General features: G+C 44.9%; 1 protein-coding gene and 1 pseudogene across 1 annotated transcript in view; both read left to right on the top strand.

Annotated features, from left to right (window-relative positions):
- The window catches only part of LOC110550147 (small ribosomal subunit protein uS2-like), a 28102-nt pseudogene extending 16428 nt beyond the window's left edge, over positions 1 to 11674 (top strand).
- An 11818-nt stretch (positions 11675 to 23492) lies between these two features.
- Nlk (nemo like kinase) overlaps positions 23493 to 27435 on the top strand; it is a 126601-nt gene continuing 122658 nt past the window's right edge. Inside the window, exon 1 of the mRNA XM_060387195.1 lies at positions 23493 to 25116. Coding sequence (XP_060243178.1) covers positions 24659 to 25116 — 458 coding nt within the window. The 5' untranslated portion in view covers positions 23493 to 24658. The remainder of the gene's footprint in view (positions 25117 to 27435) is intronic.

Here is a 27435-nt window from a genome sequence, read left to right on the forward strand (position 1 = left end):
GGTATTATTTTTTGCAGTCACGGTTGTGTTGATTAAGAATTGGTGGGATAAGTTCTGTACAGAGTCCTTTCATTAGCTTAGTGAAGGGGGTCCTGGCATTAGAAGGCATAATTCCTGCAGTGTGTGTGTTGCCCATGGACTCCATTTTCAAGGAGGCTGTTATGGAAGTCCAAGACAAGTGAAACAGTGTTTGAATAGCTAGCAAAGACTGCTACAAGAGCCCAAAGCTAGATGTCCCAGTCAAGTAACAAGTGACCTAAGCTTTGAAGGATACAACTGAGGTAATAATTCTGGAAGGAGGGCATGGTGGAATGCCCTCTGCAGAGGGGAGTAGAATGTGTGGACGTAAGTGAGTTTGTGGAAGCCAATGACCAGCTCCCAATGGCTGCAGGCACTGTGGAAGGAGAACTGACTAGAACATACAAGCATATAGCTTTCATAGAATTCCAGGCCACTCCAAGATCAACTTCACAGCCTAAATTCTAGCTCATGTTTTTCCTAGGATCTTTGCATCTCTCCCCTGACCAGTTTGATAGCCCAGATTATCTGAGAATATTACTAACATTTTGCCTCCATTTTTATTTATTTTCCACTCTTATTCCTTGGGGTGGCTCCCACGTTTCTGTTTGTTGTTGTTTTGATTTGGTTTGGCTTTGGGGGGGTAGGGTCTCCCTACATACCCCAGTCAGACCACCAACTTGCAACGACCCTCTTGCCTTTCTGCCTCCCCACTGCCAGGAATATAAGCAAGTGACATCAGACCTAGTCCCTTAAAAGGAGCTTCTAGCCAGCCATAGTAGCACATTCTTTTAATCCCAGCACCCGGGAGGCAGAGGCAGGCAGATCTCTGAATTCAAGGCCAGCCTGGTCTACAAAGTGAATTCCAGGACAGTCAGGGCTACAAACAGAGAAACCCTGTCTGGGGAAACAGTAACAACAACAACAACAAAAATCTTCAGCTGGTATGGTGGCCTGCTCTTATAGTCTAGCTACCTGGAAAATGAAGGAGGATCAAGAGTTCAAAGCTAGTCTCATATACATTGTGAGTTTGAGGTCAGTCTGGGCTCCATAAGATCCTGTCAAAATAAAGTAAAATAATAAAAACACAAAAGGTTCTTTTTGTCATTTTTTTTCTTTGTTTGTTATTTTTGACAACCTCCTCCAACTGTGTCAGGAGTGATGTCATATGCCTGTAGTTGCAACACTCAAGAACAAACAGGGAGATCAGAAGTTAAAGGCCATCCTCAGCTACAAAGCAAATTCAAGTCTAACCTGGGCTACATGAGATCCTGTTAAGAAAAAAAGGGGGTAAGGGTTCAACTGTGATCTGAATGTCATCTAACACGGACCTCTGGGTTAAGAAAGTCATTTATTATTGGTTGAAATTTTTGCTGTAGCTGAAGAAGGTCTATATATATACTAGCTTCTGAATTTATGCCCTCATGTCCTGCAGCCCAAACGCTGTCAGAGACATTTACCCAGAATCGGGAGGCACAACATAGCCCCTGGCTGTCCTTTTGGGAACCTCTGACCCCGCATTATTTCCTTCGTCTGACCAGAACTGAGCCTTCCTGCCTAGTCATTAGGTTTGGGAACAGGACATTTAAAATGGGACTGTCCAGATTTCTGTGGCGATAACATGTTCTGACAGGGTTTAGCCTACAGGCCCTGTACATTTCCATCATCTCATCTCAGTGGCCGGAGTGCCTGGAGCAGTCATCATGTGTTTGGAAATAGCGTCGTCAACGGAGTAAAAGAGTCTCTTCTTAAATCTGTGTGAAATGCCCTGGTTTACTTAGCATCCTGAGCAGTCTATCTGCAAACAAACACAGCCGAGAAGCCAGGACGGGGGAGCCTTACCGATTAGAGACTTAGAAGGTTAAAGCTTCAGCCAAGTTCCTGAGCTTCTGCCCTATACCAGGCTGCCCACAAATCCTATGTTCCCCCAGGAGTCAACATGTTAATCTTGATTCTCTATCTTGGTATTTGTGCTGGCTAGTCTTACGTCAACTTGATACACAGCAGAGCTGCCTGAAAGGATGGAACCTTCATTGAGAGAAGAGAGATCTCCATGAGATCTAGCTATAAAGCATTTTCTTGATTAGTGAGTTATGGGGGAGGGTCCAGCCCATGGTGGGTGGTATCATCCCTGGGCTGGTGGTCCTGGGTTCTATAAGAAAGTAGGCTGAACACCCCATGGGCAGCAAGCCAGGAAGCAGCACTATTCCATGGTGTCTGCATTGGCTCTTGTCTCCAGAGGCAATGTCTCTGTTTGCATTCCCAGCCTGACTTTCTTTGATGATGGACAGCAATATGTAAGCGTAAGCCAAGTGAACCTTTGCCCCCAAATTGGTTTTTTGGTCGTGGTGTTTCGATGCAGTAATAGAAACCCTAAACTAAAAACAGCATTTATCTATCCTTATGTTTTTTTCCAATTTGTCCAAATCTTCCCAGCGTTTAGACCAACTGAATTAACAATTTCCCACTGTGTGTATGTGTATAAGACAGGGTCTCACTTTGTAGCTCTGGTTGTCCTGGAACTCAGTATGTAGACCAGGCTGGCCTCGAACTCACAGATCTCTGCCTGTCTCTCCCTTCTGAGTGTTAGGATTGAAAGTATCAGCACCACACCTGACTTCATCTCACTTTTTTTTTTTTTTTTCAAGCTAGATGGGATGAACTCAGTCTACTAGAACAGACCTGGTCCACAGCACAGAGTCCTTGGCAGTCTTCTGTGGAAGCCAATACCCCTTGGTGTGGGAGAAATGCTGGAGTTCAGAAGTGACTTCAAACAGGTTTATGGCTGTCCTAAGTGATCTGTTACCATGGCACAAATCTAGACATCGTGGAGTCCCCTGACTGATTTTCAAGCCAATATCTTTCTAAAAATGGACAAATTGGCTAGCTGGGCATGGCAGTGCATGCCTTTAATCCCAGCACTTGGGAGGCAGAGGCAGGTGGATCTTTGTGAGTTCAAGGCCAGCCTGGTCTGCAAAGCAAGTTCCGGGACAGCCAGGGCTACACAGAGAAACCCTGTCTAGGAAAAAAAAAAAAGATAAGTTTGCTAACTTATTGTAGCAAGTAAGGGCAGAAAATAATTACTCATAAGACAACATAGAGGGGCTCTGTCAATGGCTTAGTAGGTAAAATGTTTGCTGTGCAAGCATGAGGACCTGGGTTCAGATCCCCAGTACTCAGAAAAGAGTGGGTGAATCTGAAACTCCAAGTCTTTGGGGAAGGGGGATAGAAACAGGGAGATTCCCTGGAGCTCATGTAACAAAGAAGCTCTAGGTTCGGGAAAATGAACTTGCCTTAGTTTTTACTAAGGTGGAAAGAGATAGAAGACCCAAGACCAACCTCTGGCCTCCATATATATATGTGCATAAACACATACAAATATACACGCAAATAACACACACACATGCAGGAACATTTTACACCCCAAAGATGGAAGAGGCACAATCACAGAGGAAGAGACTGTACATTTAGCTTGATTTAGCTTTATGAACTTGCAAATCATTTTGACATTTCTCGTTCTCTAGGAGTCTGAATGAGACACTTTATCAGGCATTAGCTCTGGGCCTGGCATTTGGAACCACTGCCCTGGGAGTTAGAACATCACATTTACATGAGATCCTTAGCCGGTATTCTTGACTCTGGCTGTGTCAGGGCTGGAGAATCTAACTTTCGAAGGCACACAGATAGTCTGACAATAAAGAGTCTTTGATGTATCAGTAGGTGCCAAGACTTGTGAATCATTCTTCATGGATATCTTGAATTGAAAGCTGAGGATATGATGTCGTTGGGTCTCATTGGAGTTCTAATGGTTGAGACAATACATGCCAAGAAGTCTATAATCAGCAGAGGATCTGATTGGATACTGTGTTGTGTCGTATGTGACCAAAACACCTTTTAAAAGAAACTTCCCTATCCTGAACTGCATGTAAGGCAGGTATGATTATCACTATAAAGTCCAAACAAGGGACGGAGAGCGGAACAGTATTTTTTGAGTACCTGCCGTGTGTGAGACACAGGCAAGCAGAACTCAGACCATTTGCTCCATGGTCTGAGGAGCAATAAAGCAGAACTTGAACAAGGTCACGAAACTGGAGGTTGGCAGAACTGAAGACTATTTGACTCTGACACAAGGCACACTACATACTATTATAGGGGGGAAAAGAGAACCAAGATGCACAGCCCCAGCATTTTCCAGCGTGGTGAAGCACAGACAATTGGAACTAAAAATACTCCCAGTATAAAACTAGAGGGGAACTTTTGAACTTGATAAATAAAGATCATCACTGTAAATTTAAAGCCTACATCGAGCTGGGTGTGACGGCACATGCCTGTCACCCCACCACTTAGAAGACTGAAATAGGAAGGTCAAAAGTTCAAGGGCAGCCTCAGCTCCTTATTGAGCTCAAAACCAGCCTGGGCACGGTGGCCCCACCCCCAGCCCTATGAAAGAATGTGCCTGTGGCATCATAAATGCAGAAGGTTAAATAGTAAAAGATTCTCATCTTTTCTGTCCAATTCACCGATGGCCGTAGCCAACAAATTAAGTGTATTAAAGTGAGAATAATAAATAGCCCAAGTTTTAAGAAGGAGAAAGTAAAATGGGTTTTCTTCACACATTAATAAGATTAGAAAAGTCTCAAGAACCCTATAAGAAATGACTAGAATAAGTGAATTTAAAAAGACTAAAAACTGCAAAGTTAGTATAGAATATAAATATGTTTCTATATAAGTAGTAATGAATCACTAGAAAAGTAAGTCGAACGACCATTCTACTTAAAATTATGAAAAAAATTAAACACTTTATAAATGTAATATAGAATGTTACATATAGTCAAAAAGTTTTTAACCATAAATAAGAGATCGAGAGATGTAGTTCAGTGGTAGAGGATTTGACAAGCATGTTTGTTTGATACAGGCCAGACCAAATTCCTGATTTTCCTGTCTTGAAAGTAATATTACCACCAAGTCCATTCAAAACTGCTATTCTTAAACCTAACCCAGGTGTTGAGGGGCATCTACAGTGAGGTCACAGGACAACTAAACTACAGTAAACTGAGGAAAGAAATAGAAATAGAGGAGGACTCTAAAAGATGGAGAGATGTCCCAGATTCTAGATGATGGAAAGGTTTCCCATGCTCATGAATTAGAAATGTGAGAATGACCATTCTACCTAAAGTAATTTATAGACTCAATGCAACACCAATCAAGATCCCCATGCTATTCTTAGAGTTAGGGGGAGAGAACTTAAAATTTATATGGAAGAGCTGGGCATGATGCCTCATGTCTTTAATCTCAGCACTCCTGAGGTAGATGGAGGCTGATCTCTGAGATCAAGGCCAGCCTGGTCTACAGAGCAAGTTACGGGATTGAGCTCCACGGCTACACAGAAAAACCCTGTCTCAAAAACAAAACAAAAGTCATACGGGAGCACAAATGTTGGTAGCAATCCTGAGCAAAAAGAATGATGCTGAAAGCATTCCTATACCTAATTTCATGTTATATTAAGAGCCATAGTAATAAGAGCATTATGGATTGATACGAAAACAGAGCCATAAATCAGTGGAAAAGACTAGAAGTCTCAGATTATAACTCCACACATTACCTGATTTAAAAAAAAAAAAAAATACACTGTAGAAAAACCTTGAGCTGGGCGGTGGAGCATACCTTTGATCCCAACACTCCAGAAGCATGGCCAGCAGATCTCTGTGAGTTCAAGACCAGCCTGGCCTACAGAGTGAGTTCCAGGCCAGCCAGAGCTCCATAGTGAGACCCTGTCTAAAAACAACAAAAACCCACCACCAACAAAATAACAGAACAAAATAACATCAAAGCTAGAACTACTGTATGGCTCAGCTGTACCACTCCCAGGCAGATGCCCAAAGGACTCTGTCTTACAGCAGAGATATTTGCTTACCCATGATCATTGTTGCTCTATTCACAGTAGCTAGGAAATGGAACTAGCCTACATCTCCATCAGCTGATCAACTGGATAATGAAAATCTGGTGATATACGTATACACAGTGGACTTTGGTTCACCTGCGAAGAAAAATGAGATCGTGAAATTTGCAGGTAAACGGATGAAACTGTAAAAATCATTCAGAGTGAGATTCCTTGGGTTTAGAGAAGCAAAGGTTACATGTTCTCGCTTGTGTGGGCCCCAGCTTCAGAACTTTAGAGTTGAATGTTTAACGTAGAACACTTACAGAAGCTAGAGAATTAGAAAGGGACCATGGAGTAGGGATAATTTAAGGGAGGGGGAAGTCATAGTCATAGGTGAGATGAAAGTAGGAAAAATGCAGGGTTGGAAGATTTAACAGAAAAGGGGGGGTGGTGGAGCGGACAAGGGGGTGAGAGGGGAAGGATTAACCAAAGTAAAAACGTATGAAAAGATTATTTTTAAAGAGTTGGAGATGAGGTGTTTTGCATGGCTGGAGAAGCTGCTCCTAAAGGCCACGGGTAGTGAAATGGAAAGCCTGCGTCCAGGTAGGAGTACCTCCTATGAGTTAGGGAGGCTGTTTCTCTTGGATGCCCACCAGAACCGGACGTTAAGCCCCCATTGCTGGAGACATCACTTAGATTGCAACAAACAAACAAACAAACAAACCAACCAACCAAGCTGGAATTGAGCTGGAGGCTCCACCCCTCCTTGCTAGCTTTTCTAGTGTCAGAAAGTGCTCTGCAGGCCACTGGGGGAGAAAAGAAAGAGGTCATCTCACCCAGCTGTGAACCACATAAACCAAAGTACCAACTTAGCAGGCAGACATGACCGAAAGGTGTTCCCACAACAGCAATGGTGCCATTTCTGTTCCAATGGCAGCCAATCGCTCTGTCCACACCCCTCGCTACAAAATATTATATATAATAAAATATACTCATATCATATAATTTTTAAACATATGTATTTTTTGAGACAGGGTCTATATGTTGTCCTGGAGCTTGCTATGTAGAACAGGTTGGCCTCTTAACTCACAGAGCTCCTCCTGTCTCTACTTCGAGAGTGCTGGGATTAAAGGCACACACCACTACACCCAGCCTTCTACCCTTGAATTTAAAGCTCACTTTATAGAAGAGAATTTATGCCTGGTCAAAAAACCTACTGGGGAGGTCACAGGCCCTACCTGAAACCTTCCCAATGTGGTTGGCTGAACTGGCCCTTCATCAAATTACCTTCTAAATTTTTGCTTTTATTATATGCACAGACAAATGCTACCGTCAGCCTTAACAGAGAAGCTTTTCTCTGCACTGAATGCAGAGAGACTCACAGCTGTTCAAGGTACTGAGTGCCCAGCCCTACACAGGGCATTTACACTACCCGCCCTAAGACTGGGGGATGCCATAAAACCGGAGGGCAGAAAGAATGTCAGGGCTGGAAGATGGGAACGAGGTCTGCAAAATGCTATCTTCTGGGCACGGCGCGGGCGTTGCTATCAGGAACTCAACCATGGTTGCCTGAACTAGGCCTACGTGGGCCTGTCAAGAGCCAGTGACGGCTAGGGGAATAGCTCAAGAGGCTCCTCCCGGCTAAACCATCCACCGCTGAATGATTTGTCAAGGAATTTGGGGGATTACTTATCTTCAGATTCATACTTATCAGCGAGCCAACTAGATTCCATAGATAATTCCAAGCCCAGGAACATCCTGCCTCTGCCTGCCCCAACACTGTGATCACAACACTGTGATCACATCCAGCCTTCTGCATGGTTACTGGAGATCTGAACTCAGGTCTTCACGCGTGCACAGCTCGCACTTTACCCATCAAGCCATCTCCCCAGCTCATGTTCTGAGGCGGGGTCTCTCTAGGAAGCTCACTCAACCATGTTTCCAGTTTGTCATCCTTGTGCCTCAGCCTCCCAAATGCTGGAATACAGTGCTACCAAGTACAGCTAAAACTGTAATACAACTCCTTTTCAAAGAAATGATGTATCTTTAGTTTGTGTGCATTGGTGTTTTGCCTAAATGTGTGTCTGTGTGAGGGCGTCAAATGCCTGGAAACTAAAGCTACAGAGAGTTGTGAGCTGCCATACAGACAGGACAATTGAACTGGGTCCTCTAGAAGACCAGCCACTGCTCTTAACACCTGGACCATCTCTCCAGCCCCATCTAATACAACTCTTTTTTTGTTTGTTTGGTTTTTTCTAGACAGGGTTTCTCTGTGTAGGCTTGGCTGTCCTGGACTCACTTTGTAGACAAGGCTGGCCTTGAATTCGCAGAGCTCTACCTGTCTTTGCCTCCCAGAGTGCTGGGATTACAGGTGTGTGCCACCATGCCCGCTGGCAATACAACCCTTGAAAGCGCAATACTGAGAAATAAATAGGCACACATATGCTTTAAAGGGCTGCTGTATAGACATATGAGCACTTCCATTCGATTTTTCAAATAGACAAAGAATTGGAAAGGAAATGTTAGAAGAGAATATATAGAAGTGGCCAAACTGGTGGTACAGGGCTATAATTGCAGCTACTAGTAAGATCAAGATAGGAAGATTGAAAGTTCAAGGCCTGCTTGGGCTACAAAGTGAGTTCAAGGCCAGCTTGGGCAACTTAGTAGAACTCTGTGTCAAAATTAAATATAGAGAAAAGTCCAGGGGTAATAGCCAGTGGCAGAGGGCTGTGCTACCATGCTCAAGATCCTAGATCCCCTCCCCGACCCCAATACTGAAACAGAACCTACACAAATGACTAAAACCCAGAAACATGTTTTTCATCATTAGCACCAATGGAAATGATCATTAAAAGCCACATGATAATCCCACTATGATAATGTCCATTAAAATGGCTACAATTAAAAAGACCACAGTCCTGGATAAACCTGGGGACTCATGCCTGTAATTCCAACCCTCAAGAGGTGAGCAAAAGGGGGCTGAGTTCAAGGTAAGCTTGGGTTCTGCGGTGAGGGCGAGGTGAATCTGGAGCACACAGTGGAATAAGCTGGCAAAGAAGCCCCAAAGCCCCAGATAAAGAGGAGGACGTTTGCTGATGGAACGTTCGCCGGCGAGGCTGTACGGTGACATTATATGGGAATTTGGCTATGTCTTGTTTTACTTTGTCTTGTTTTGTTTTTTGAGACAGGGTTTCTCTGTGCAACAGTCCTGGCTGTCCCGGAACTCTCTGTGTAGACCAGGTTGGCCTCCAAATCACAGAGATCCTCCTGCCTGGCCTCCCAAGTGCTGGGGTTAAAGGTGTGCAGCACCACACTCCCCGCCCTTGGCTCTGTCTTATGAAGCTAAACACGAACTTACATTATGACTGAGGAGCATGAAGTTACATTATGACCCAGGACTATTTCTAGGTCTTCATTCAAAAGAAAAGACGACGTAGGTCTACACGGAGACATAAGAGGTGTAAGCATACACCTGCACGTGTATGCTTACAGCTGCTCTGGTCCTGATTGTCAAAAGCCGGAAATAACCCCAGTGTCCATCAACCGGAGAGAGCAAATGAGCTCATTTATAAGATGGGGTACCACTCAACAATTAAAAGAAAAGATTCAGTAGTACACACACCAATGTGAATTAAAATAAAAATCTCGAGTGCAAGAAACCTCTAGAATTTTCAAAACTATGCTATAATAATGAAAAGCAAGTGAGTGATTCTTATGAGGTACAGGATGGCAGGACTGACTCTAAGGAACAGACAGAAATATACTCCATCTTGACATGGATACTTATTACATGAGATCATAAGCTTGTCAAAACTCATTGAACAAACCAGACATGGTATTGCATGCCCATGGTGCCAAAAGGTCGATGTTAAAGGCAAGAAGATCATGAGCTCAACGCCAACCTCAGCTATATAGCAAGTTGGGGGCTACTCTACTCTGAACTACCTGAGACCCTGTCTCAAAAAAACAAAAGTTAAAAATAAAACCTTAAAGTTTTGAAAATTCTTGTAAATTCCTAGTTGTGTCTTTGAGCAAGGAACTATATAAAAGAGATTCTCAAGACCCAGGCTCAGACTGTTAAAAATGTGTGATTTATTTGGAAGTTATCATTCAGAAAAGGAAATAGAGAACTATTTGATCAAGTGGAAACAGCCCATTTCTACAAAATTTGAGCCTTATTACCTGAAAACAGTATTTCTCATAGTTTGAATTTACTCATGACAACAGCTTTTTAAGTAAAACCAGGGTAAAAGCCACAGGAAGAGCCTCTGGGAAGAAAAGAGGCTGTGTGGATCTCACACAAGGCCTGAGGAAGTAATTTAGAGGCTTTAATTCATAGTCTTAGAAGAATTCCTGAAAAGGGCTGAGCCGAAAGACAGAGGAAGAGCCGGGCGTGATGGCACACGACTTTAATCTCAACACTTGGGAGGCAGAGGCAGGTGGATCTCTGTGAGTTCAAGGTCAGCCTGGTCTATAAACTGAGTCCAGGACAGCCAAGGCTACACAGAAAGACCATCTCAAAAAAAAAAAAAAAAAAAAAAAAAAGATGAAAATAAATAAATAAATAGATGAGTGAAAGAAAGTTCACATTTCACATTCGGAGGCTGGGAATTTAGAGGCCACACTCAGACGGTCTCTAGTTGAAGAGGGTAAATTAGAGAGAAGTGTAATGGACACTTGCAGGCAACTACGTTAAAGAATGTCTGTGCCTGTCCCTGCTGCCCAGGGACAGGTGCATACAGCATTGTTCTTGATTCTGGCCATTATTTAAAGAGAAACTTACACAATGTCCTGCAGACAAAGCAAGAGGATGTCCTCAAATTCCTTGCTGCAGGAACCCACATCTTGAGGCACGGATTTTGACTTTCAGATGGAGCAGTATGTCTACAAAAGGAAAAGTGATGGCATCCACGCCATAAATCTTAAGAGGCCCGGGAGAGGCTATTGCTTGCAGCCACAGCTATGGTTGCTGTTGAGAGCCGGAACACTGGCCTACGAGACATGCCTAAGCTTGCTGCTGCCACTGGAGCCCTTCCAATTGCTGACCAGACCTTCACTAACCAGATCCAAGCAGCTTTCAAGGAACTATGGCTTCTAGCGGTGAGCGATCCCAGGACTGACCCTCACAGATGCATCTTTGTTTGTTTGTTTGCTTTTTGTCTTTTGAAACAGGGTTTCTCTCTGTAGCCTTGGCTGTCCTGGACTAACTTTCTACACTAGGCTGGCCTCAAACTCACAGAGATGTGCCTGATTCTGCCTCCCAGAGCGCTAGGATTACAGGAGTGCGCCACTGTGCCTGGCTTCACAGAGGCCTCTCACATCAACCTGCCCACTGTTGCTCTGTGTAACACAGACTCTCCTCTGCGCTACATGGACATTGTCATCCCAAGCAACAGTAAGGGAGCTCACCCTGCTGCGGGCCTGATGTGGTGGATGCTGGCCCGGAAACACTCCATATTCGTGTCACTAAGTCTGGCGAGCACCATGGGAAGTTATGCCTGATCTTCACTTCTACAGAGACCTAGAGGAGCTTAAGAAGGAGGAGCAGGCTGCTGTTGAGAAGGCCATGACCAAGGAGGAATTTCAGGGCCAATGACTGTGCCGACTCCTGAGTCCACTGCTGCTCAGCCAAGGGTAGCAGACTGGTCTGACGGTGTGCACATGCCCTCTGTGCCCATCTGGAAGTTTCCTACTGACAACTGGAGTGCATGGCCAGCCACTGAGGACTGTTCAGCAGCTCCCACAGCGCAGGCCACCAACGGGGTTGGAGCCTGAGTCCCTCTACAGACGATTGAGCGAAGAGGATAAAGGTGGAAGGAAAAGAAAGTTCCCAAAAGCTGGGGGGGGGAGGGATATTTGCATATTTGAATAAGAAGATATGGCTGGGAATACTTGTTAAAGACTTGTTTGTAGAAGCTAGGAAAGCCTGCAGCTCAAATGGAAAACGATTTCATGACATGGGGCATACCCATTGTATAGCAAGCTCTCAGCATCCTTTCTTCATGGCTTACCCATGAGTTGCCCTGTATCCATAAGCTGCTGGCTTGTCCCAGAGCCCTCCTGCCCCTGTGCAGCACAGACCAATAGTAGTACCAGGGCATAATTGTCCTTCTGAAGCATCCTCAGAAAATGGCAGATGGGAGCCGGTGGGTAAGTACTCCACACTCCTTCATAGCAGAGGTCAAAACCCCATAACGCATTGGCTCCAAAAGGTCCCCCATGGACCTGAGCACCGGTTACCTACTGTATGAGTTGCTTCTCTATTGCTGTGATAAAAATGCCATGACCAGAGCAGCTTATAGAAAGCAGGGTTTACTTGGGTTTACAGCTCCAGACGGATAAGAGTTCATCACCATCATGGCGGGAAAGCATGGCGGGAAAGCATGGCAGCCTGCAGGCATGGCAAACTGAGAGCTCGTATCCTGAACTACAAGCACACAGCTGAGAGAGCGGACAGGAAATGGCCCAGATCTTTACATTCTCAAAGCCTAACCCCAGTGACATTCCTCCTAACAAGGCCAAACACACTTCCTAAGCCTCTCCAAACAGCAGCACCAACTGGGGACCACGTATTAAAAAATCTCGAGACTATGGGAACATTGCTCATTCAAACCGCACATCTACAGTGACAGCACGCTTGATAAAAATATCCTTAATGACTTCCTTCCCTTCTTCTCCGCTCTGCTCTAGTCCTCTGCTCATATTTCCTGGGATCGTAGCTGGGTTGGCAGGAATGAAGATATTCTAGAGACACTCTGACCCTTAGCAGTTCCAGAAACGTGAGGATCAAGGGGAGTTTTTCTTAAATAGAAAACTGATTTTTTTTTTTTATTAAAGAAATTTGGGGGGAGTGTTTTTTTTTAGCCAGACATAATGTCGCATGCCTTGAACCTCAACATTCAGGAGCCAGAGGCAGGTGGGGATCTATATAAGGAGTGCCTTACTAGGCAGAGCCACACACAGTGAAATACTGTCTCAAAAAAATAAAATAAACAAAATTGTTCAGTTGTCTCTATTTATTTTGGGTTTTTGAGACCAGGCTATCCTTGTGTTTGCTGTGTAGCAGTGGCTGACCTTGAACTCCTTGATCCTCCTGAATCCACCTCCTAAATGCTGGGATTAAAGGCATGTGTTACCATTCCCAGCTCAATTTAGAAACAAAAACACAGTCATAAATAGCTTATTTTTATTTGGTGGCGCTGGGGATCAAGCTCAGAACCTTGTGCATTTAGGCAAGCACTCTATCACTGAGCCACATTTCCAGCTTTGCTTTGGAAAGAAAATTTGAATTACAAGCCCATCACATGTGAATTCCCGGCTTTGAACCCCAGCACTGGCAATCCCCTCTCCCCCCAAAAAAGCAAGTTCAGTATACTTTATGACACACTAGGAAAGCTTGGTTTGAGAACTGATTCTAGAGCTGGGCATGATGGCACAGGCCTTTAATCCCAGCACTCAGGAGGCAGAGGCAGATGGATCTCTATGAGTTTGAGGCTAGCCTGGTCTACAAGGAGTGTTCCAGGACAGCCAGAACTACACAGAGAACTCCCTGCCCGCAACATAAACACAAAAGAACTGACTTTGTGTGCTATGGACACAGGACGTTTAAAATAGGAGCCCAGTTTCTACCTTTGGGGAGTTCCCAGAGCCTCAAAAACAGCAGATGTTTAACCATGAGGCCATGTGTAGATGTAAGTAGAGGAGTTATGGAGCCCAGAGGTCAGCAGCCACATGCAGAAGAAAGCATCATCTTCTCTTCTTCTGCCTCATTCAAGCTGAGATACACTTCTCTCTCTCTTCTGGTTTTTCCAGGTAAGGTTTCTCTGCATAATAGCCCTGGCTGACCTATACTTGCTTTGTAGACCAGGCTGGACTTGAACTCACAGAGATCCACCGCCTCTGCCTCCTGAGTGCTGGGATTACAGGCTGCACCACTGCACCTGGCACTTAGGAACACTTTTTAAAGAATGCGCAGAGAGCCTTCAGCAGAGCTGAAGGCATAATGAATGAGAATTAGGCAAACTGGGGCTGAAAAGATGGCTCTGTGGTTAAGAGTTGGTACTGCTCTTGCCGAGGAGTTAGGGCTAGGGTCCCAGCACCCACATCTGGTGACTCAGAACCACCTGAAACTTTAGCTCCATGGGATCTGATGGCTTCTTCTTGTCTCTACACACACTTGCACTCTGGTACACATATACACACACAAAAAATATATGTAATTAAAACAAAGTAAGTTTAAAAAAAGAAAGCAAATCGACGTTTGCCACCCAGTCAGAATAAAAGCAGTTTTACTAGACGAATGATGGCCTGTAGTTAGAATTTAGTGGTTCCAGCACCCCTAGGAATTTCTGGTTAGACAATTATATTCATGTGGTGACCCTGGAGACCCCGTTTCCTGTCAGCCTTCCCTCTATGTCTAACCACATTCCTGTGCTCTGGGATCATGGCCACCAAGCAGCCTTCTGTGGATGACTTATTCTCTAGTGGGTAGGCTTGCTACGCACCAGAGGAGGCAGATTATAATACTGCTGCCACTGTGAGGTAAATAAGGGACCTTCTTGCTTCTGGACCTCATCATGAGCCCGCTCAGCCTGGTGGTCTCCAACTTTGCTACACATCGTAATTCTAATGCCCGCGTCACACCTCATCTCTATTAAATGCAGGGAGAAGGGTGACCGGCTTCAGGGTGTGAAGCCACTCTGGAGCACCTACTGTATACACTTCTTGCCAGCTGTCTTCAGTCACACCCAGCAGTCATCCTTCTCTTATCATAGTAGATGCTGGGTTGTTAGTTTTTTTGTTTAACTTTTTTTTTTTGTTGTTGTTGAGACAGGGTCTGATCAAGCTGGCCTCGAACTCACAGAGATCCTCCTCCTTCTCTACCCAGAGTGCTGGAATTAAAGGTGCCCCACCATTCCTGATTCATGATGGATGTTTTATACCAGGATATCAGGTGCAATATAGCCTTTCTTTTCCCCTTCTTTCCTTCCTTCCTTCCTCCCTTTCTCTCCCCCTCGCTTCCTTTTCTTCTTCTTCTTGTTCTTATTCCTCTTCCTAAATAGCTAATTGGGAGCCAGGCCTGGTAGTACAGGTCTAAATCTCATCTACTCCAGAGGCTAAGGCAGAAGGTTTGCAAAGCTCAAAACCTTCTGAGCTTATAGGGTGAGTTACAAGCCAGCTTGGGCAATTTAATGAGATGCCCATTTCAAGTTTTTGAGACAGAGTTTCACTGTGTAGCCCTAGTTTTCCTGAAACTCCAGGCTGGCAATGAACTCAGATCTCTCTCTCTCTCTTTCTCTCTCTCTCTCTAAGGCTGGAGATACAGCTCAGTAGTAGAGCACTTACCCAGCATGCACTGAGGACCTGGGTTTGACCCTCAGTACTGCAAAAAACAACTCAGTGTCTCCCTGCCTCTCAAAGACTACAATTACAGCCATAGGACACAGATTACCAAACCTTTGGCAGCAGGCTACCAAAGCCAGGCACCAGTGTTTTGAAGATCCTCCAGAGGCTTTAATGTGCCCCAAACCCTGGGAATCCCAAATGTGTTTGCCTAGAGAGTGCTCAGAGTCATCTTGGAGACGTTGGTTGCTCCAGCTCAGGCTAGACTCAGTAGTTTAAAACTGTGACTTCTGCTGGGTGTGGTGGCACATTCCGGTAATCCCAGCACTTGGGGAGGAAGAGGCAGACAGGTCTCTGTGAGTTCAAGGTCAGCCTATAGTATATAGATAAGACTCTATCTCAAAACAGAAACCAAACAACCAGCACACCTCCCCCAAACAAAACAAAAAACCAAAAAACCTGTCTTGTATTGGATTCCAAGCTGAAAACTAGATACATGAGACATTTCTTGTATTACCTCATGAACATCTCTCATTTTATTGGTGTGTCTAATATTTATGAGCTACACTTTGGTTTATTAAGATTTAAGACTGGTTGTGGAGGGTCACAACTATAATCTCTATTGTTGAGAGGCAGAAGCAAGAGGCTCTTGAGTTCAAGGTCAGCCGCAAAAGAAAAGCTTGTTAAAAAAAAAAAGAGAGAAAAGAAAGAAAAAAATATTTAAGAAGTGAAAGTAATAATGGACACCTACAGAGGTGAAATATGATGATTTTATTTATCTGTTATTATTTATTTGCTTTTTATCATTATTGTTGTTCTACAGTGCTGGAGGTCAAGTCCAGGGCCTCACATATGCCAGGCAAGCACTCTACTGCAGCCCATTATGATGACTTCATAGTATATTTTAAAACTACTTTTTACAAATAACTTTAATTCATATGTATACGCGTATTTTTGTGTACTTACGCTTGTGTTTATATGTGTGTATGCACAAGTGTGCATGTATGTGTGTAGGCTAAAGGATGACATCATGTGTCTTCCTTAATCCCTCTCTACTTTGTGTTTTGAGTCAGGACTTCTATGACTGCAGAGCTCCCCAGTTGGTTAGACAGGCTGGCCAGCAAACCTCCAGAATCCACCTGTCTCCCTCCAGTAAGTGCTAGGGTTGCAGGTAAGGACGACCACATCCAACTTTTATGTGAGTTCTGGGAGTCCAAACTCAGCTCTGCATGTTTACATGCCACAAATTTTACCACCTAAGCCATCTTCCCAACTCCAAACTCGTTTTTAAACTGCAGAGTGGTAGTGCAGAGCCTGTAATTTCAGCACTTGGGAGGTAAAGTCAGGAGGATCAGGGAGTTCAGGCCAACTTTGGCTACATAGAGGGATTGTGGTCAGCCTGGGCAAAATGAGACCCCTATCTCAAAAACCAAACCAAGCTAAAATAAAAGCAGAACAAAACAAACAAAAGTAACTTTAACTGAAAATGTTTGTGATTTACCTAGAAAGGAAATGTAGGGGCCTGGCAGATTCATGTGTTGGGGAGGGGGGCGCTAAGGTTTGGTCTTGGGTTTTGGAGCAGGGCTAAAAAAGTAGAGAGAGGTAAAATGAGGCCAAAGTCCTCAAACACATGCAGAAGGAATTGCGCAGGGACTTAGAGGCCATGTGGCTGAGGGAGGTGAAGGGCTAGCTGTGGTTGCAAAGAAGGCCCAACCAGCAATGACCTGAGACTTGTTTGGTCTCTCAGTCTCCATAGCACATTGCTATGGACCCGTCTCAGTCTTTGTCATCTCTGTCCTAGTTGTTATTGCCTCATGACTTTGTGCTGTATTCCCATCCCTGCCTCCATCCATATCTCTCCTGCCAATCACAAATTCTTCCTTGGACCTCTGTGGCTTTTCTTCTGGAGCCTTAATGTAGCTGGTCCTGGACACACCTTCTGTCTTGCAGCATTGTCAAATGCCTTGCTTATACTCTAGTGTCTCCGGCTTTATTTTGGTAGTGACAGCTTTACCTCCCTGTTCTGAGGCTGATCAAAGACCTGAAGATAAGTGAGAAAATGGATGAGGGGAGCAGGGAGACGTGTTTACAACTGACTAAAATCTAAGCATCACCTTCACCTTTCATCCCCACAGCCAACTCCCTAAACACACCCAAGAGCCCTAGAGTCGTCGATATAGCTTGGGGAAAATGGGGAGTACATGAGGGAGAGAGGTGAGGAAGGAATCTGCCTGTGCTGAGTCAGGCCCTGATGTTACTATCATCTCTGTATTGTGTTCTCTCTTCTTCACCACACAGACGAGGAAACGAAAGTTTAAAAGTGTTATCACAACCAAGGTCACGAAGCTAGAAAAACTGCCACGGTATGTGTTTCCAATCAACACTGTGGGCTCACTGTGTAAATTCTTCAAGGGAAGGAAGAGATTTAGAGAGCCTAATATCTGAGAAGGCCTTCATGAGTGATCTGTGAGTACAACTTGGGAGGGAGAAGGCTAGCCTGGGCAGAATGGAAGTATGACCTGGAAAGGGTGGGGGTGACAAGGTCACAGGTGCTCCTATCTGCCCACAAATGAGGGTTGTGAGCAAAAGTACTAACTTTTCATGTACCTGGTAAGGAAGGCTGCTAGGCTTCAAAATGAAAACCCTTTCTGGATATCCTTTCTTTTACCCCATTATTCCACAGCTTTGTTTCTCTACTGGCTATTCCTTCTGACTATGATATGCAGTGGAGAGGAGGGAGGCATGATAGGAGCTGGCCAGCCCCAGCTCTGTCACCCACTAGCCAGATGGGCTTTCCTAAGGCTCTGAGTCTGCTTCTTCATTTGCAGAATGGACATATAGCATAGGATAACTGGTGTTGAGCACTAGCACTGTGGAAGGTGGAGGGCTCTCTTTGCTGTCCCTTAATTCCCCTGATCACGGCCCATGCTATACAAAGAGGCTGCAGATAACTCATGAGCCATTTCTTAGAAGAAATGGAAGAGCATCTCCCACTTCCTGCACATTATCTTCCTGCTTATGCATTCTGATGTCCTGCTTGCTTTTTTGGGCTCTAAGTGCTATCCTGCTGACTCACTTCCGACTTCTCCTCGTTCATCATGCTCAGCTCCTCAAAATGGAATAGGATGGGAAGGGCCGGAAATTGTACTGTCTGGTGAGATGTTTAAGGGGACAGGCACCCTATGTGGATAGAATGCTGGGGCTGTGAGCTGAGTCCAGCCCACAGCGTATTTCTTGTGATACTTGACCTTGGATTGTAATGCTAATAATAACCATCCCACCTACCGCCACTGATGAGGAGCCAACAGGCCCCAGGCTATGTACTTTCTGTGGATTGCCTCTTTGATCACCACAGATGAAGAAGTCAGGGATCCTTTCTATTCAGACAAAGGCACGAACTCTAATATAGGCTAAGGGATCTGCCAGGTCACGTAACTATTAAGGGAGGGGCACAGCGAAATTTCAGACCCATGGTTTAGAGCTGTGCTGTCTAATAAAGTAGCTGCTAGCCACATGTGGCTACTGAGCACTGGAAAGATGACTAATGTCTGAGGAATTGAATCTTGAAAAATAGAAAGAAGAGGGAGAGAGAAAGAAAGAGAAAGAGAGAAAGAAAAGGAAAGAAAGAAAGAAAGAAAGAAAGAAAGAAAGAAAGAAAGAAAGAAGAAAGGATGGGCTGTTTCTATATAGCCTGGGTTTTATGTGGTCTAGGATGGCCTAAACCCAGTGATCCTCCTGTCTCAGCCCCCTGAACACCTAGGATTACTGGCATGTTCACTTGAAACTGAACTTTTAGTTCAGCTGGAGGTGTGAGTGAAACTGCATACCAGAGTTCAAAGACCTTGCATCATATATTGCTTTTCAAATTTTTATTGCATGTTGAAGTTATAATATTTTGGGTACATCAGATTAAGTAAAACACATCCTGATAATTTTACATGTTTCTTCTAGCTTTTTTATTTGATTTATTTATTTATTTTTGAGACAGGGTCTCATTCTGGAGCTCAGGCTGGCCTTGAATTTGTTTGTGGTAATTCTTTTGGCTCAGCCTACTGACTGCCAGCCAGGATTATGGGCATTACCAAGTCCAGCTCCAAACAGGCATTTTAAATTACATCAAAGCTACCATGATTTCTTGTGGTCTTGTTGTTTTTTGTTTCTTGGTTTTGAGACAGGGTCTCACCAGGTCAAGGTGGTGGTGAACTCATAATTCTGCCTCAGCTTCTTGAGTGCAGGGTGCCCACTCCCATACCCCATGGGAAGTTGTACTAATTTCTCCCAGGTTTCTAACTGGATCCATTTGTGTAGCACCTGGAGCTCGGAATTTCGCTCCAAAATTCTTGTTCTAAATAGATGTACGGCTCCTTGGTGAACTGCTGGGCCGCCAGAGAAGTCCCTTCAAAAGTCCCTGTGCCAGGTGCTGAAAGTCAAATTTGAGAAGATAAAGTCCCTTTCTTCAGGGCCAACTTCAGGGCAGCATTACTTGAAGGGTTTGTTAACCAGACTCCAGCCCCTTCCCATCCAAATTCTGACTCAACAGAGTTGGACAGAGCCAGAGAACTCGCACACAGAAGAAGCTTCTCCAAAACTACACTTTAAAGGAGGTCGTTGCACACTGGAAAACTGGGAAGGTACCCCAAGCACTCCGTTGAGAGAGAGTGAGAACAGAATTAGCAAATATGGAACTTTAGTTCCTTGCTAAACACTTTTCAATATGTCACCTTATCCTCACATCAACTTAATGAAGCACCTAGCATTATTTCAATGGAGACAACAGAGCCTGAGAAAGGGCAGTTAAATCGCCAGAATCGGGGAGCTAGGAAAGGACAGTGCTCAGGTTTGTATTGACTCTTCCGACCTCAGTAATTCGTGAAGGTCTCCCTCATCTGCACTTTTTAAAAATTTCTGGTACTATCCTATGTACTGGGTATATAACATAAGTGAGACAGACAAGCTCTCTATTCTGGTCAAACTCAATAAGCAACTAGAATAGATTTCTCAGTGCTATGAATGAGGCAGTGCCATGAAGATAGATCATAGAGAGCCAGCCTAGATGAGGGGTAGTAAAAAGTTTCCAAAGGAGAGCGTGACATTCACATGAAGCTTGAGGGGTGAGATTAGAGGAGTGGGGCACAGGCGGGAGATGGTTTTCTTTTTCTTTCTTTTTAAGGTTTATTTACTTAGTATATAGATGTTTTATCTGCGTGTACATTTTCTTTGCACACCAGAAGAAGGCATGGGATCCCATGGAGTATAGCTATAGATAGTTGTGAGCCACCATGTGGGTGTTGGGAATTGAACTCAGGACCTCTAGGAAGAGCAGCCAGTGCTCTTAACTGCTGAGCCATCTCTCCAGCCCAGGTGGGAGATGTTTTAAGCTGAAAATAAGCCAGGCTTGGAGACATCAAAGCATCTGAAGAGTTGAAGGAAATTTAGACTGTCTCAAACAGGGAGGGTGGAAGTGAGAGGAAGGCCCCCGGAGTAGACAGGACCAGCCCATCCCAGGCTACTTATGCTTATTGGCTTTATTCCAGGCTGGAGGCGTGGAATACTTTTCTGCTATCCACAGGAAATGATTCCAAAAACCCCAAGTGAGTGCCTGAACCCATGAAGAGTGCTAAAGCCTACAGATAATTATTTTCCCTGTACGTATATGTATTTGATAAGTGTTTCATTTTTAAATTAGGCACAATAAGAAGAAACAACAATAATTCTAAACTAGAACAGGTTGGACATCCATTAGCTGGAATTCTTGGGATCCGAAGTGTTTCAGATTTGGGATTTTTGTGTTGTTTTGGATTTTGACAAATTTACATATATAAGATATCTTGGGGCTGGGACCCAACTCTAAGCTCAAAATTCATTTATGTTTCATATAACCCTTACATGCATAGCCATAAGGTAACTTCAAGCAGGAAGGTGATATTGCAATGCACCTGCATTTTGGTTCTGACCTTTCACAGAAAGCCAGGGGTAGAATGTTCCATTTGTGTGTCATGTTGAAAAGTTTTAGATTTGGGATGTTTTCAGTTCTGCATTTTCTGATTAAAGTTGCTCAGGTTGTATTCTGTGCAACTGTAATACAAGTGATGTGTGTGTGGCTCAGATTTTAAAAACCATTCTCTCAGTGTTTCTTGTGATGACTTGGGAAGATACAATGTGCTAAGATGAAGAGGAGAAATGGCTTGGGTTGGCGATGGTGGACCATCACATAAGGCTGCTTGGACATTAAATGCTGCAATACTGTGGGAGTTGATCTGATGACTGAAGAGCTAAGTCATACCACTACTTAGAATGGTGCACCTTTCAAAACATGTTTATTCCATGTGATTATGGATAACTGTAATCATAGAAACCAAAACCTCAGATAAAAGTAGACAGCTGAATTATTTTCCTTATTTATTTACTTGTTTTTAAATTGCTTATTTATTCATCAAGAGAAACTTTTTTTTTTTTTTTTTTAAGGACAGTTTTTCTGTGTAACCCTGGCTGTCCTGGACTTCCTTTGTAAACCAGGCTGGCCTTGAACTCAGAGATCAAGATTAAGATCTGCCTGCCGAGTGCTGGGATTAAAGGTGTCCACCATCAGCCTTGTTTGAGAAATTATTATCATACAGATTTATTTGTTTCTTTTGAGACAGGGTCTCTTTATGTAGCTCTTGATATCTTGGAACTCTCTTTGTAGGCTAGGTTGACTTTGAACTCACATGAGATCCACCTGCCTCTGCCTTCCAAGTGCTGGAATGAAAGGCATGTACCATTATGCCTGGCTACATATTTATGTGAACACAGGTCAATGACAAACTTCTCTGGAATTCAGTCCAAATCAGTTCCTTACATTTCAAAACCATGCTGAATTTCTTAGAAATTTTCACGGACTCACGGCTTCTCTTGAAATCTTTCTTGTTTTTTTTTCTTGGTTTAGCCAGCAAATTACAGGCAGTACTAACACCTTTTACAGGTGATGAGAGTGGAAAAGTTTACGATGTCCTCAACAGCCGTTAGTCTAAAGGAGAGCTACTAGTGTTAAGTTCGGGTAATACTGTGGTGAATGGGAAATAAGGATGAAGAGATGCTCCAAGGTATTTAAGACTACTTTCTTAATAGGAAAGGGAGGAGTAGACAGGCCAAAGACGAATCAAAGATGGCCTCTAGGTTTTTGGTACACAGTTTTAATAAGAATAATGGTTGTTAGCCTAGTATTTAAGAGTACACTTAGGTTAAGTAAAATAATATCAAAGAGTGATGTTCTTCTAGTAAAATTTCAATGACTGGAACTTACTTGACCATTTGGGGCTTTAACTTTTTTTTTTTCCTGGATTGTAAATTGTATAAATTCTGCAGTCTTGGGCCTGATGAAAATCAAGCTTCTTTTTGGTCATAATCAAGGTTAACCTTTGAGTCTACTGAGTTCTTACTGAGTAACCTGGAACCTTGAGTTTCTGTAGCTTAAACATGCCCTTTCCGCTCCTTCTAGCTTTTCCATATCTTACACCTTAGAAAGAGTTGTAGATGGCTCCCATCAATGGACCAGTGATAATTTGGGCTCCGCCTTCTTCACCTAAGTCCCGCCCACATCAGACCACACCCCTTTCCCTTGGCCCCGCCTACTGAAGATGTCGTCTGCGAAATGACAGCAAATCCTCCACAATCCTGCCCAATAGGATATGCGAAAGGCGGGACCTATATCAACCTTTCCCCCCCATTTGTCCAGTTCTATGTCTATCTGCACCCAGTGTCATCCCACTTGCTCTTCAACCCAAGGATTGGCTTCTCTGTTCTTTGTTCCTGGCTCACGATTGGTTTTTTTTTTCAATCCGCCCCTCTCTTCTAGATCTTGCGGGCGGGATTAGCACGCAGCTTCCTGCTCTTGCCAAAAAAATAAAAGAAAAAGAAAAGAGGAGAGAGGCGAAAGAAGAAGAAGAAGAAAAAAAAAAAAGTCACGGAGATCTTTGATTTTTAATTGGCTTTTAGCCTTGTCGGTCAGGCCAACGTTTGCCTTCTGATTGGTCTAGCTGCCTGCCCATCCCGAGCCGGGGGCGGGATTTCCCCAGGAGACCCACACCTGGTTGCCACTGGTCGAGCAGTGCGCCTGTCTGCGGCTTCCGGCCAGGGATTGGAGGCGGACGCGGACAGGTGGGCGTGGATTGGCTGGGGCGGCCGGTCGGTGTGAGGCGGGGGCGGGGCCTCGGCGGCTGGTTGCGCGTGTCCGCCGCTGGCTCCGCTCTATCCGGCTTTGCTAGGGGAGGTGAGTCCGGCCGCGGCGGCACCGGCGGCTGAGAAGGCGGCGGCTGAAGAGAAGGCGGCTGCGGCGGCTGTGGAGGAAGCGACCGTGGGCACGGAAGCCGGGTGGGGGGGAGGGGGGGAGACGGAGCAGCCTTGAGCCCTGCAGGGGCCGTCGCGCGGGGGACCCACCCGCTCTCCCCCCCCAGCCCTCCCCAGCCCCGGCAGCCGGCGGCGGCGGGGGCAGGAGCCAGCCTGCTGCCGACCGTCCCCCGCCCGCTCCCCGGGGCTCCCATTCTTCGGCCCCGGGACCCTAACCTCCTCCCGGGGCGGTTCCCTGTGTCTGGGCGTCCGAGCGCTGCCCACCGCTCTTTCATTCCCTCCCCGCACCTTCTTCCCTACACTTTTGCCGGGTTCTCTCTCTCCTCTCCTGTCCTGCCTGTCGCCTCCTCCTCACTCTCTTCCTGCAGCCTGCTTCCCTGGCTCATCCTGCCCAGGAAAGTTTGGTACACCCCCCCACCCCTCACCCCAGTCAGGTCAACCAGGCTAGGAGTAGGGGAGATGTAGGAGACCCGAGAGTTCGAGGTGGGGGGGAAGCAGGAACCTGGTTTCCCTGACAGTCTCCCCGCAGCCCTCTTGACTTAGAGTGGTTGGGATTTTTTTTTTTTTTTAAATTGTGTTTTTGAGGAGGTGGGAGGTGTTTAGAAAAGGATGTGGGAATGGAAGGGGTAGATGAGTCAACCCTCTTAGGAGATTACAAGGGTGGTGTGTTACCGGATCCTTTTCGTGTGTGGAGTTCAGGGGGTCGGGAGGTTTGGCCTTTATTCCCACATTCAAAGTTGGAACCTCCCCCCCATTAAGAATGGAGTTTTAGTACCCACTTGTGGCAGGAATCCTGGGGGGAAGGGGCCCTTTTTCCTTTTTTCCTTTTTTTCCTCCCTTCTTATTTTATGTTCTTAACTTTTATTTCGGCAACCCACACCCTTCTTCCGCACACTCTCACCTAAAAATCAAACACCCAACATCCTCCAACTTTGTCTGGATTGACTGATGAAGACATAAAGCCAATTACGCTCTATGTTTTTTTTTTTTGAGGTGGAGTGAGTGGTTTCTCTTCATTTTTTTTTTTTAAATGGCCAAATGACAGCTTGACCCAGTTTGCTTTCCAATCAAAGGGCATTTTTTTTTTTTTTAATGTCTCTTTGTGGCACAAGAGCCAACGCAAAAATGATGGCGGCTTACAATGGCGGTACATCTGCAGCAGCAGCAGGTCACCACCATCACCACCACCACCACCTTCCACACCTTCCTCCTCCTCACCTTCACCACCACCACCACCCTCAACACCACCTTCATCCGGGGTCGGCTGCTGCCGTACACCCAGTCCAACAGCACACGTCTTCGGCAGCTGCGGCCGCCGCCGCAGCCGCCGCAGCCGCAGCCATGTTAAACCCTGGGCAACAACAGCCATACTTCCCATCGCCGGCGCCGGGTCAGGCTCCTGGACCAGCTGCGGCAGCCCCAGCTCAGGTACAGGCCGCCGCCGCCGCCACAGTCAAGGTGCACCATCATCAGCACTCGCATCACCCGCAACAGCAGCTGGACATTGAACCGGATAGACCTATTGGATACGGAGCCTTTGGTGTTGTCTGGTGAGTATCAAAGAACACAGCTGCACGTGGTTCTCACCGGGCCAGCATGCTTCCTGGTTTACCCCATGTTGGCCAAAGCAGGACAAGTTTCTAAACTCAACTTGAGGAGCCCACGCTCACTGGTCACGAGGCCTGATGGATTGGCTCTCTAGGCCTGGGCCACCGAGTCGTGACAGACGGGAGTGGAGCACTTTCTCCCGAGTGACACAAGCTTGAAGGCTGTTAGTAAGATTAGAAATTGAGTGTGTTGAGTCCCTCCTACAAAGACCTTGGTCACCTCTCATGTGCAGTAGTTTGGAGTGGTTGCTCAGTTACAGCAGGTGTCAGCCACGGACCCCCAGCTTGGTAACAGTCCCCAGTAGAAGAACTTAGTACAATCAACTTTCCTGCCCACCGCATCTTTTCATACCTTATTCTGTGAGCTTGGCTCTCGGAAGAAAGGTAGGTGTGATTGCTGAACCTGCCATCGCTTGAGTAGTTTGTTTTAAACCGTAAAACTGAAGTTGGGAAGTATGTAGCTTGGCCTTGTGATAAGAGTGCATTAAATATAGCACCACACACGAGCAGCATAAATGAGGTTAGTAGAGTGGAGCTGTGCAGTGGCCCACATTCATTGTAACGTGTCGCTGACTGTTGGCCAGTGGCTGTGGTGGGAAGTGTACCTTTAACGAATGAAACTGCTTCACTTTTGCAGGTCAGCTCTGTTTAAAAGTCTAAAGATCTGCTAAGTGCAGCATCCTCCCTTGTCTGTTTCCCCTTCTTAGGGAGATTGAATGAACTGAGGGTTTTTTTTGCTTTTTTTTTTTTCTCCCAAGGATTAACAATTCTAGTGTGGAGAAATGATTTCATATTTTCAGTGCATGCAAACATAGTGTTAAAGTCCCCATCACAAAACAACAAAAACAACAACAAAAAACAACTCTTGGAAACTAGCCATTAAGTGGTTCCTTTTTGTCTTTGTTTTTAAGGCTAAAATTCAGCTAGGTATCATTTGCCGTCTTCCTATTTCAGAATTTATAGACTCGGCACCTAAGTGAGCTGACTCTTAATTCTTCTTAAAACAAAAACAAAACATCAAAAACAAAACATCAGTGACAAACCAACAGCTTAGAGTCCAGTTTTTTTCATCCTGCAAGGAGGTTATTGCTGTGTTTTTGCTTCTCCAGGGACTGTGGGGATTCCTAGTGGGAAAAAGTGTAGGCCATAGTGGTTCCTTTTTAGTCACTCTGTTCAGGGACCTGCCTGTTCCTGCTTTTCTCTTTCTCTTCCATAACACCCTCCCCAGGGACTTCACTATGAACTTCCATTCCTTGCCTAACCCTTGAGGATTTCCAAACTGTAGGGGGTGGGAGGAGAGCAGGAGAAAATTGGTTCCTTGTCGTAATTCTTGTCATGGTTTTTACGAACTTTGAGTATCTGGATTTTTAAGATGTGGTTGTGTTCAATGCTGAAAACTAAGGCTGCAGAAAAGGAAACATTTTTTAAGCATTCTTGAGTATAAAGGGTTATTTAATTTACTACCTTTCTGTCAAAAGGTGATGGGACTTGTAGAAGTTTTAACGTAGTTTGTGTAGAGAGTAGAAAAAATCAAAAGGGAGTGCTCTAGCACCTCATCTGGCAAACATTATGATAGTGGGTGTTAGGAATCATTCTTACCCAAAAATCGGCAAGTGCTTGGTTGTGAATCCATTTTGGAGATTCAGACTGCCCCTAGAACCGTGAACTTGACCATCCTCTGTTGCTTCCTATTTGCCTTCCCTTAATGAATACAATGTAAGTTTCTTGAGCGTAAGAACTATAAACCAAAGTTCTTTTTTTGTAACTTTTTGAGACAAAGTCTCAATACATAACCCTTCCTGTTTGGTCTGGAACTAACGCAGTTATATAGATCGGTGGGCCTCAAGCTTGCTGTGATCTGCTGTCTTGAGTGCTGGGAATGCAGAGATGCTGCACCATGCTTAATCCAGAGCAGTGGCCCTCAACCTTCCTAAGGCCGCGACCCTTTAATACAGTTAGTTCCTCATGTTGTGGTGATCCCCAACCATAACATTATATTTGTTGCTACTTCATAACTGTGATTTTGCTACTGTTATGAATCATAATGTAAATATCTTTTCCAGTGGTCTTAGGTGGCCCCTATGAAAGGGTTGTTTGATCTTCAAGGGAGTACCCACCCACAGGTTGAGAACCACTGGTAGGGAAGAACTTTTTTTGCCCCTCTGGCACCTATGGTATCTTACTGCTTTTTTGATTTACTTTGTTTTGGTGTAAACAATAGGGATTTATTTCTCTCAGTTCTACAAGCTGGAAATCCAAGAT

The sequence above is a fragment of the Meriones unguiculatus genome, chromosome 7 (genome assembly GCF_030254825.1).
Source record: "Meriones unguiculatus strain TT.TT164.6M chromosome 7, Bangor_MerUng_6.1, whole genome shotgun sequence".
Lineage (NCBI taxonomy): Eukaryota > Metazoa > Chordata > Mammalia > Rodentia > Muridae > Meriones > Meriones unguiculatus.